At 44.5% G+C, this 12,621-nt stretch overlaps 1 protein-coding gene across 4 annotated transcripts in view; it reads right to left on the bottom strand.

The window, feature by feature from the left end:
• The window catches only part of TRAF3 (TNF receptor associated factor 3), a 79,801-nt gene that overhangs the window by 32,509 nt on the left and 34,671 nt on the right, over positions 1 to 12,621 (bottom strand). For all 4 annotated transcript variants that reach the window (XM_035105552.3, XM_088655646.1, XM_060271740.2 and 1 more), the window contains 2 exons: positions 9,402 to 9,521; positions 1,883 to 2,141 (listed from right to left, as the gene is read on the bottom strand). In XM_035105552.3, the coding sequence (XP_034961443.2) occupies positions 1,883 to 2,121 (239 nt within the window). In that variant the 5' untranslated portion in view covers positions 2,122 to 2,141; positions 9,402 to 9,521. The remainder of the gene's footprint in view (positions 1 to 1,882; positions 2,142 to 9,401; positions 9,522 to 12,621) is intronic.

Here is a 12,621-nt window from a genome sequence, read left to right as displayed (position 1 = left end):
TGCTCTTTTAAACTACTGCTGCATACTGAGCAGTAATCTTCACTGGGCTGTCTTCAGTGGATCTCGTCTCTCTATCCTCAGATGACCCAGAGAGAGAGTATGTGAAAGGCTCCACGGCATAATCGTTATATTCTAACAAGTACACGAGAACCGAGAATGGAATTGCTTTCCACCCACAGCTCCAAACCCAATGCAGTGGCACACTCTCCATTCATTTTAATAGCTGGGAGTTGGAAATGGAAGCGGAGCCCACACAATCACTGCAAACAATGATTCTAGAAGAATTATATAGAAAGGGGTAGTGGTATGCAAACAGCATTGCACGAGCAGTGAAACACCACAAAGCCATTTACTCTTTGCAGCTTTCAGATTATTTGAAATTCATATTATTATTATTTAATTCACACACACACACACACACTTTCACAAGGCCATTTGCTTGGTACAACACAAAAACACAATTAACATTTAATCACATATCTAAACATCTTAGGGAAGCAGATGCCAACCAAGTTAGCTTTTTGGACTACAAGTATCATTCTTCCCAAATTGATTTCATCATAACAGGAACATTTCCCCCCCACATCTTTCACTTTACCTCATCTAATTATTATTATTATTTGTCTCCCTCTTATCGGCTGTTAACAGTACGAGATGACAGCATTCTACTATGAAAATCACACACACACACACACACACACACACACACACACGAACAAATGACTTTCATTTCTAATATATCCTGCATTGCAGGGGGTTGGACCGGATGGGCTCTTGAGTTCCCTTCCAACCCTATGATTCCATGATACATATATCCAGGAAGAAATAACTAGACTTTTCCCTTTATTTGCAATAAAACAGCACTTTGATCTGTAGGACTCATTAAGATTTGTTTCTGATGCCTGCATATTTACAGTGATGGATCAAGAAGGACAAGAAGCCTAGGTGCTGCGCAATGAGCTTAACAGCAGTAGCGAGCAATTAACAACTGCCTGAAACAATATTACAGCCCATCATTCCAAAAGCTCAGAGCCACTACGAAGGCCCTAGGGCTGGGTGTCTTCTTCACTTCCCTGTTTTCTTCTACAGCTATATAATTGGTGACGTGGATGTTTCACATCTATCCGGCAAAATATGGAAATGTCAACTCCTCCGTTTCTCTGGAACTATTTCTGAACTGGCAAATAATTTATGGTAATGTTATCAGCATCAACTTACAAGAGATGCAGTTTAAAATTAGCTACTCTCTCAGGTGTTCCATAACTCTTCCTTTGGTCTTTGGGGAAAATATAATCCCATTCTTTCCGACTATCTGTCTGTCATAGAACCACAGAATTGTAGTGTTGGAAGGGACCATGAGAGTCATCTAGTCCAACCCCTGCAATGCAGGAATCTTTCGCCCATTGTGGGCTTCGAACACACAAACCTGAGATTAAGAGTCTCATGGTCTACCGAATGACCTATCCAGTCTGTCTTCTCTCTCTCTTTCTCTCAACAACATGCATCAAGCACTAAGGAGCAAAGGAGTTTTGGATGGCCTTCACGGTCAGCCAAAATGTATGGTTCCCCTAACTGAGGGCAGGGGGGGGGGGGCATAATCTCATACGTAGTGTCACATAGAGCACTATTTTCTGGAAGGCAAGTGAGGTCACAGGGGAGCCCACCTGCCCATTTTGACTCAATTAAAAAATGACTGGTGAGCTGATTTGTGGATTGCGAGATATGAAACTAGTCCAGGTGTTTGCTCTTTATGTGTATATATTCAACATGCGAAGTTACTTCATGCCTAGAACTTGACCATGAAAGGATTTAGCTTAGGAAGCCAGCACCTTGCCTTCAGTATCATTTTTACCCCATTGAAACAATACCAAGAAACACTAACCTTAGCAAAGCATTCATACAGGTCTCACAATACCGATGTCCGCATTCCGTCTGCTTTGGATTGCACAATATGAGGTGGCACTTTTCGCACTTGTATTTGTCCTCCACTGCATTCACAAATTTCTCTTTGTAGCCACCTTGTTCGGGTACGTAAATGGATGGCACTGGGCTGCGGTCGGGATTTGCCTTTTGGACCAGTTCCACTGACACCGGGGGATCTGTTTTCTTGCTTGTGTCCATGTTGCAGCTGGTAAATATTACTAAAAGGAAACACACATCCACACAAATGAATGAAGAGAGAGTCTTGTGCTCACACAATTCAGATGAAAAACAGGTGCGTCTTTCATGCAAACATTTGTCTGAAGTTCCTCCAACACCATGAGCATCGGAATGTATTGAGTACAGAGAAATATGCAAAAGCACTTCCCTCTCTTTCCTTCGAAGAGAAAGTCCACACATGCAGATTTTACTACTCAAGAGCTGCAACAGCAAGTGGTGGTTTGCATGCATGGAAAAAACAGCTTCAGACAAAATTCCCATTATCATCTATCTCCTCAAACACAATGCTTCTCCAATGAGGTTGTTCCAGCATTCAGTTGCAAATGACCAAATGAAAAGTCACCCACTTGTGTCTGTGGTGGGGATCCTGCAGCCTGCAGCCCTGATTAGGTCCACAAGACCACTTACCTGAAGCCACAGCCACCTGCCCTACACCTGACAAGTATTATATTAGGTATGGTGCGGATAAAGACGCCTAAAGGAAGGTTTGAAGGCAACTGCAAAGCCATTCCTTTTATTCCAAACTACGCTGGCAAAAGAAACTCATCCCCTGACCTCAAGGTGCTGCAAAGGTATTGACAGGTGGGTGGCCAGGATGCAGCCCACCAATCAGATCCAGCCCCTCACCCCACCCCAACATACAATGAAGATGTTGGAATTTGATATAGGTGCCTAGTCTGAAAGTAGTAAGGACCGATTAAGCCTGAAATATACTTATTTTATCTAAAATATTTGCACGCCACCCTTAGAAGCAGACTCGTTCAAGGTGGCTTCCAAAAAAAATGGCAATTAACAATAAAGGCACAATAAAATATTAACAGGCCAGCAATTAACGCGACTTAGGCCTCAAATATCTGAATGGACAGCTCCTTCCCTACAAACCCTCCCAGGTTGTAAGGTCAACAGAGGGGGCTTTCTGGGTAGTCCCACATCCCTCAGAAGTTCGGGAAGGGTGACTGTGAAGAGGGCAATCCCTGTGGCAGCCCCTGAGTTGTAGAGTTGTTGTTGTTGTTGTTGTTGTTTAGTCCTCTTGTCCTCTGTCCATGGAGTTTTCTTGGCAGGGGTACTGGAGTGGCTTGCCAGTTCCTTCTCCATGTGGATCACGTTTAGTCAAAACTCTCCACTATGACCTGTCCATCTTGGGTGGCCCTGCATGGCATAGCTCATAGCTTCTCTGAGTTATTCAAGCCCCTTCACCACGACAAGGCATTGGTCCATGAGTTGTAGAGTTCTCTTCCCATAAAGGTGTGTCTGGCATCTTCAGCTTTCAGCGAATGCTGATGAGGCACCTCTTTGACTACCCAAGATGTAGGCCCATCCTATTCCTGTGTACTGCGTTTCAACTGTATTTATAATTCTGATTAAACTCCTGTCATATGCCCCAGGACCTGCTGGTGAAGGGCATATAAAATATGACCCCCCCAAAAAAAAACCCCAACAATAGCCAAAACCCTAAACTAAAACACCTTCTGTGGAAAGCTAGCGAGGAAAGATGGGTTCTCCGACATTTTCAAAAGGTCCTAGAGTGCTGGTCTGCTGGGGCCCAATTAGCAAGATCCTGAGTGAAGCTGGCAAGACTAAAAACCACAACCAGTAGCCAATATTCTCCTTAAGCTCATTCACAGCATCAAAGAGTTAGGGTCATTACGAAGACAGCAAAGAACAATGAAAGCAGTAGGCTATCTACTCTGTAGCCTCCACTGCCACTAGCCTAGCACATTCTGCCCAAGAATACGGTGTCAGGAGACTGAAATATAGTAGCTGTCAACATACTACTGCAGAAACGTCTGACCTGGTTACCTCTTGTTTATCTCTGTGCATCAGCTCTCTCTCCCTGGCCTTCCCCTTCCGCCCCAGTTCCACACTTCAGTCAACGCAGAATGCCTTCCTCTTAGATCAAGGTCGGCCAGTTCCTCAGAGGTGATGTAACAAGATCTTCTTACAACTGACAGCTAGAGGGCATAAATAAAATTTCCTGCCATCGCATCCTTCCCAACAGTCTGCGCTGTCACCAGTATGCCTTCCCTCCTGATTCCAGCCTACTAAGGGTGAAGAAAAATCACATTTCGAGCTGAGAAGGGTAAAAGATGCAACGTACACCTCAATGGATGCAACCTTCTTGGGAGCCATTTCTATTCCCTCTATTTAAATTATTGTGAGCCGCTCTTGATGCTAGTCCCTAGACATAACTTAATTCCACACTGCAATAGATCAAAGCTTATATTAAAAGCCATTCTAGAATTCCCTTCCCCTCAATTCCCAAATCCAAGAGTGCAAGGCCATTTTGTTTCCCAAGACGTTTAACGGTTGCTAACTTATTTTAATCCGTGCTTTGGCTATGTTAATTGCTTCCCAAAGATGTTGCTGCTGCTATTCTTTTTTATCGCTTCTTTTAATTTTTTAAAAAATTAATATTATCGCTTCTTTTTAATTCATTTGCAAATTCAAAGGAAAAAGAAGAGGGAAGAGAACTTTTTAAAGAAAATTTAAAAATACTATTGTTGTTAGTTTTGTGTATTTTTATTTGAATTTTTTTTAATTAAAAATCAGTATTTGTGGTTTTTGAAGAAATTACAGAGACTTCACAGAATGTAAAATGTTATGGGAACTTTGAATGGAAAGTCAGGATAGAAACTATGCAAAACAAACAAATATAGCTGATAGATTATGGAAACACACAGCAAACTCTTCTTCAGAGGAGCCTCAGGCTTTCTACACCAAATTGAAGTACTCACTATCTATCCAGATATACTCTCTTCAAATCCCCTGCTCTCTCATTCTTAAAGGTAAAGGGACCCCTGACTTTTAAGTCCAGTCGCGAACGACTCTGGGGTTGTGGCACTCATCTCGCTTTACTGGCCGAGGGAGCCAGTGTTTGTCCACAGACAGTTTTTTCGGATCATGTGGCCAGCATGACAAAACCGCTTCTGGCAAACCACAGCAGTGCACAGAAACGCCATTTACCTTCCCACCGGAGTGGTACCTATTTATCTACTTGCACTTTGACGTGCTTTCGAAATGCTAGGTTGGCAGGAGCTGGGACCGAGCAACGGGAGCTCACCCCATCACGGGGATTCGAACCGCCAACCTTCTGATCGGCAAGTCCTAGGCTCAGTGGTTTAGACCACAGCGCCACATTTTGCCAATGCTTGTTCAGTCAATATAGACCCAAACCCATTTCTGGTAATGTAAGAATTCATCAATATCCCATTCATACACAAACTTCCCATGCTTTCCTTGGGTTGCCTTTCAATGGTTAACCTTCTTTAAGATTAATTATTTTCCATCGAATGTGTTTAAACCAGGGCTACTCTGCCGGAGAATTAAAAGCAAATGAAACTGGGTTGTTACACAGTGCTTGGATCAAATACCACATCTGGCTCATGCAGAATCTCATGCAGAATTCATGTGACGTTTGAAGTGTGGGTATTTCTGCAGGAAACGGGAGAAAACCCAAGAGCTGGTCACTGGGAAGGCACCTGTAATCCGCCGCACATTCAGCTTATGTCACTTTTTGCCTCTGAGGCTCCCAATTCGGCAGTACCTGTTTTATGGTGGGGCAATTTCATTTTGATTGAATTTATCCATAATTCAATTGATGCTTTTGAATTATGGTGCTGGAGGAGACTCTTGAGAGTCCCATGGACTGCAAGAAGATCAAGCCTATCCATTCTTAAGGAAATCAGCCCTGAGTGCTCACTGGAAGGACAGATCCTGAAGCTGAGGCTCCAATACTTTGGCCACCTCATGAGAAGAGAAGACTCCCTGGAAAAGACCTTGATGTTGGGAAAGATTGAGGGCACTAGGAGAAGGGGACGACAGAGGACGAGATGGTTGGACAGTGTTCTCGAAGCTACGAACATGAGTTTGACCAAACTGCGGGAGGTAGTGCAAGACAGGAGTGCCTGGCATGCTATGGTCCATGGGGTCACAAAGAGTCGGACACGACTAAACGACTAAACAACAACAACAATTTCATTTTAACATTTTAACACAAGTGCACCCCCCAGGCCATTGCTCATTTGAGTTGAGTCTGATTAACAGTCGTATGTTGCTTTAGAGCCAGGGAGGAGAAACAGATCCGATCACAGGGCCAGATCTTTATTTCCTCAATTTCCAGCCCCCGCCAACTCTGACAAACACCTGACTGACACCTGTCAAAAGTTGGGGGGAGGGCGTTGTTTACAGCAACCTCCTTCCAAGATGCTCCCTGCAATTGCCCACTGGCTGATCACAACTTGGAAGTCACTAGAGACAGGGAAAAGCTTATTTTAAAAGGAATATTTTTCTCCTCTGCTGAGAAAGCGGTTTGTATTTAATGGACTTCCTCCAGTGCTTGGAATACAAACTCCTTCCTCTGGAAAGAAAGAAAAAGATGCTCTGTTTTCCTTTTCTTTCCAAAGGTTGCTGTTTGTATTCAATGCTCTGAAGGAAGCACCGTGAATGCAAGTCGTTTCCTCCAGCCCCCTCAGCTATGCTAGGGAGTTTCCAGAGGATTAGAGCAGTTTATCCCAGCTGATTTGGGGCGGCTTTGGCTGTGCAGGTCTCTCTTAAAGCTCTGACACCCAGCAAGGCTCTTCAAGAAGCCTTGCAAAGGAGCGTGCAGACTTTCTGGCCCATTTTACCTGTTCCACACCTGACATCAGGTGTGAGGCTTGTGGCCATGTCTCCCTGGTGGGCCAAATGGGCAGGGACTTATTAGGCAGGCAGGCAGGCCAAAGGTGCCACACTCCTGTCTTACAAGTTAACAGGCAGTGTATAACTTACATTTCAAAGAAAATAAAATTATTCATTTCTAGCCCCTTTTTATGGAAGAAAGGAGTATTAGCATTTATTAAATTTGTATACCGCCCGATGCACGCAGGTCTCAGGGCGGTTCACAGCATAAAACCACAATATAAAAGCACAAAATACGAGATAGAAATAAAAACAAGAACAATCCAATAATTCCTCCGCCACCAGCACATTTTAAAAGGGAATCAGATGTCAATCAGCCAGAGACCTGGTTCAAGAGGGAAGTTTTTGCCTGGTGCTGAAAGTACAGTGGTACCTCGGGTTAAGAACTTAATTCGTTCTGGAGGTCCGTTCTTAACCTGAAACTGTTCTTAACCTGAGGTACCACTTTAGCTCATGGGGCCTCCTGCTGACGCCACACAATTTCTGTTCTCATCCTGAAGCAAAGTTCTTAACCCGAGGTACTATTTCTGGGTTAGTGGAGTCTGTAACCTGAAGTGCCTGTAACCTGAAGCTTCTGTAACCCTAGGTACCACTGTATAATGAAGGTGCCTGGTATGCCTTCCTGGGGAGAGCATTCCACAAATGGGGAGCCACAGCAGAAAAGGCCCATTCTCGTGTTGCCACCCTCCAGACCTCTCATGCTTAAATAGCTGTCCTTTAATGAAGCTGCCTCATAAATCTGTCCTCTGAATCACCTATCCCATATATAGCAGGATATTAGCAGACAAGAAGCACTTTTACAAGAGCATTTTGCAAAACCACACCAAAGCAAGAATTTCCATGAAAACTGGAGAAAGCACATATATTTCGTTTCCTCTAGTACTCCTCACTACTGCTGCCACCCCTTGGTTATGCCACATCTACTTGTCTTTTTTTAAAAAAAACAACCCAAAATTTCAAGAAGAACAGTAGACGGGACAAAAGCTGCCCCTCTCCTTCCCATTTTCCACTCCCAACTGCAATCTTTCAAGCTTGCCTTTCATTTAAAAAAAAATAAAGGAAATCGAGACCAGATGGAAAGAGATTGGGAACTGTGCATCGTGTATGGTTTGGCCCTGAGAAGAGGTGGGCAGGTCAGCGGCTGATTTAGGGACTCATCAGAAGAGGTTGTTAAGAATTCACCTGAGCAGATGAGATCACCAAGAGAAATAAGTGTGGGCTTAACAAGTTTCTCCACTCCTGAATAAAGCATAAATTGGGGGAGAGAAGGTGACTAGAGAAGGCGATGAAGAAATGGTTTTACAATTTGAGGAGAATTACAGCGAGCGCAGGATGTCAGGGGCACAAAGAGGACAGCCATTCGATGTTTAATAGACACGCAGCAATCAAAAGAAGAAACAGGAAAAATAGCACAGACCCCCAAACCCTCCCAAATAGCAGTATTTTGTCATATGGAACTGAACAACTTGATACAAAAAGGAAAGTGGTAAAACACTGCTATTTAGAAGAGTTTTTTGCTGCTATATTTTTTTTTATAAGTGCCTATTCACAGAGGCTAGGAACCAAATTCAGAAAGAGCAGCCTACGAGGGCTTTCTGTAAGCTTTAGGCAGCTTGATTGTCAGCTGGCAAATCATGTTTCCTATCAACTCAAGACATGGCTCCTCGGGGTTCCATTTTATGAAACAGCATATATTGGCTATTGATTTCCAGAAAACAGCCAGGAAAAATGCACCAGTAAGCTATATCTCAGCAGGAGGTAGTGCTGGCACACTAAAGACTTTGACAACAGGCAGACAACAGGCACGATGCCCAGGAGGAAGAGAACTTCACCCAGGTGCCACCCTGGATTCTTGGCTGCGATGGGAACAAAAGGGTGAGATTGTCCACAAAATTTGGAACCAACTAAAAAAAAAATGAATGAACAATTCAGTATAATTTGAACACTACATCTACAAAAAATAATAATCCAGAAAATGAAAAATTTACACTCATATTGGTCCGTATAGTTAAAGCTATGGTTTTCCCAGTAGTGATGTATGGAAGTAAGAGCTGGACCATAAAGAAGGCTGACCGCCGAAGAATTGATGCTTTTGAATTATGGTGCTGGAGGAGACTCTTGAGAGTCCCATGGTCTGCAAAAAGATCAAACCTATCCATTCTTAAGGAAATTAGCCCTGAGTGCTCACTGGAAGGACAGATCGTGAAGCTGAGGCTCCAATACTTTGGCCACCTCATGTGAAGAGAAGACTCCCTGGAAAAGACCCTGATGTTGGGAAAGAGAGAAGGGGACGACAGAGGATGAGATGGTTGGACAGTGTTCTCGAAGCTACGAACATGAGTTTGACCAAACTGCGGGAGGCAGTGGAAGACAGGAGTGCCTGGCGTGCTCTGGTCCATGGGGTCACGAAGAGTCGGACACGACTAAATGATTAAACAACAACAACAACAACAACAACAGTATGGCCCTATACCACTAATATTCTTCTTTCTCTACACAAAATGTATTCATTAAATTTGTATACAGTACCACCGTTTCTCCCCAAAAGGAGCCCAACAGCTTACCTGTGTAATGGCAGATGAAAGGGGCAAGGGCATCTACGTTCGAACAGAGAAGAAAAGGCAACAAAAAATGAACTGCGAATCCGTTTCCCAGTTGATGCCGTCAAATGTTTACTCCTGTAACTTAAGAGACAGAAGAAAACTCAATTTAAGTCCACATGCAAAATGAGATTGCACTTAAAATCACAAAAGCCTCTGGAGAGTAGGGATAGAAGGACCTTGTGAAATTTGGTTCTCTTAATCTCTCATTGTTCCAAGCTTAAAAATCTAGTTTCCCACATTTCCATAGCAATCAGCCTTTTTTAAAAAAAATCCCCATGAAAACTGCATACACATTGCATGGACAGGCGGAGTTCCCCCAAACCCCCAGGTGACCCCTGAGCGGAATAATGACTCAAGACAACGTGCTATGGGATTAAAATTGGCCACAACTTTATTAAGTTTCAGGTGTAGGGAGACCTTGGCTCAGGCATTGGGCCTTTATCCTTACCAGTCCCCAGCCGGGGAGCTGGGGGACATCAGGGTTATCCAGAATGTGTGGGGATTGGGCTGGCTCTGGAGAACATATGTTCAAGCAGAGAACCCTCCCCCCGTTCGCCACCGTTGCAGGGGAGAGCAATGACAACCTATCGGCATATGGCCAATGCCTCCCCTCAAGACCCCTTTAATGGGGAACCTTGGGGTCACCGCCGCAAGGAGGGCGTGGGTCACCGCTTCACCCCACCCACCCATTTAGGAAGATAGACTAAAGGAATCTGCCCAGGGGCCTGAAACCGCCAAAGTTATGACGCTTTGCTACGGGGAAGGCAAAGCCTGCCAATGCAGGAAAATTCATTTCCGGCCCTTCAACAGCGACCATGACGTAGCAGCTCCTGCGTACCTGTCGAGAAGAGGTTAACCTACAAAAAAAGGCTTAACTGAGGGAGGGCGAAGCGGGAGAAGCTCTGGAGCCAACTGACGCTTCGCAGGTAAGATTCACCTTCTGTTGTGTGGGCAGGGCGGTCTCTCACCCTACCTGGCCGATCCCTTGGCAACACCTTCCCAGGCAGGATTGGGCGATTGGCTAAGGTAGGTGGAGACCTCCAGGTATCCAGCCTCGAGAGGGCAAAGCCAGCCCGTACTACTGGGCACTGCACTGGGATCTAGGGGCTGCATGCGACCATGCAAAAGGCGCCCCCCCCCATTTGATGTGGGGAGCAATCTTTTTAACTGAGGCACGTGTTTTTGCAATTTCCCCAGAGCTTCGCAGGGCAGGCGGGGCGGCGAGGAGCAACATGTACCCCCTACCAAATGCGCCGGGGGCCACCAACCCTCTGGTCCTCCCTGCACGATGCAACTGCATAGATTTATTGATGGCAAACATCCTAGCATAGCTAAGCAGAACATAAAAGGACAATGTCTTGCAAAAACAAAACAAAAAACCCTGATACTTTTCAATCAGATGTCCAAGCGTACTTTGTACTTGGCAAGCATGAGAACAGATTTTTATTGATCACAAGCAGTGCTATTTCCAGCACAGTAACATCTAGATCAAGACTGATAGGTTGAGGTGTGTGCTTTATGAATGTCACTTAGGAAAGCAGGTCGCAGGACCAATGAATCATGTAGCACTGCAGCTTCGCATATCTGGCACCCCATGATGAAGACATGCCCGGGCATCCTGAAACACGAGGGCAAAATCGACACCTCCTAGTTATAAAACGGAAGAAGCAGCTACACCTTACAGAGGAAGAACCAAAAGTTCTTGCGAATAACGTAATTCACGATCTCACCTCCCTTTCCCCCCCACCGTTCTGTCCGAAGTGCTTTTCTGCGCGGGGTAAAATTTGAATTGTCCCAAGAATTGCATCTTCCCTGCTCCACACTCTAATGTAAGTGAGTAAATCGGGCTAGCATGCAACATTGCAAGCCTAATCGAAAGGACATTGCCATGTTTATGGATGCACAAAAGCACATCTCTGTGTGATCAAGCCTTTGCAAGCTTTCGACTGAAATGCATGTTTAAAAGCCTAAGCTTTCTCAACAAGTCTTGTTTGAATGCTTTGAAGACAGCTTGGGAGGGCGTGAACAAACCATGCTCGACTTTCCTATCTCTTCCTGCTACAAGGGCACAGAAATCTATCTTTGTGGCAGAGAAGAGATGGGTAGGGCAGGTTACAGGAAAAACTCCTTCAGTAGCACCTTAAAGACCAACTAAGTTTATATTTTGGTATGAGCTTTCGTGTGCATGCACACTTCTTCAGATACACACACGAAAGCTCATACCAAAATATAAACTTAGTTGGTCTTTAAGGTGCTACTGAAGGAATTTTTTTATTTTGCTTCGACTCAGACCAACACGGCTACCTACCTGTAACTAGGTTACAGGAAGACAGCAGCAGTGAGCAATCCCCCAAACCCTAGCCAAGTGGCTTTTCCTGCAAGGAATGGGACCCCCGGTCCCAGAAACCCCAACAGAAATGACTTAATAGCATAGGCTTTGCACCAGGGATTCTAAATGACCTTCGTAGGGTCCTTCCAACAAAAAATTACATTTTTTCCTAGCAGGCAGTGCCAAGAGCAAAACAATACCGTAGGTTTCTGTGTGTTTTAATGCCTACTTCTGAAAGACGTTTAAATCATGTTGCGGGGAGAAACTGGGCTGCCTCCCTGTACTTAGTCCTGCAATAAGTTTCTTTAGTGCTGAAGGTACAGTGGTGGCTTCCTAGAAAGTATAAATTGCCCAGCTTGACATCCTTGCCTTCAACATTTTAGGTTATAGTTCATTCCAAGGGATGCAGTAATCTTTTTACCCACCCATCCCTTCCCAGCAAGATGCCTTTCAATATTTTGGCTGCAAAGAACAAAGCTTTTAGGCTGAAAAGAGTATGTTCTAACGAGCAAAACATCTGAAATGTTTCAAAGAGAACCTTGATCCCTTCCCCTGGTTTAGACTAAACTTGCAGTACTACTATTGAAAAGCATACTATATCTAATATCTCCCTCCCTTCCCCCCCCCCTCTATATATATATCAGTGTAAGCAGCACAGTGGAGATAGCACACGTTTATTTCCACTTACTCTGACAAGAAGAGGAGGTATTTATTTCACTTAACTTAGACCTGGAATGCCTTTACCATAGTTTGCCTAAATGTGACCTAGAAGCAGTAAGGGTGCCTGTGATTGGTTGGGTCTCGGTAAACCCTAGACAGAATCATAGAAAGGCCATGTAGTCCAACCCCCTG

This window comes from Zootoca vivipara, chromosome 1 (assembly GCF_965207765.1).
Source record: "Zootoca vivipara chromosome 1, rZooViv2.hap1.1, whole genome shotgun sequence".
NCBI lineage: Eukaryota > Metazoa > Chordata > Lepidosauria > Squamata > Lacertidae > Zootoca > Zootoca vivipara.
This window is presented reverse-complemented; position numbering and strand designations above follow the sequence as displayed.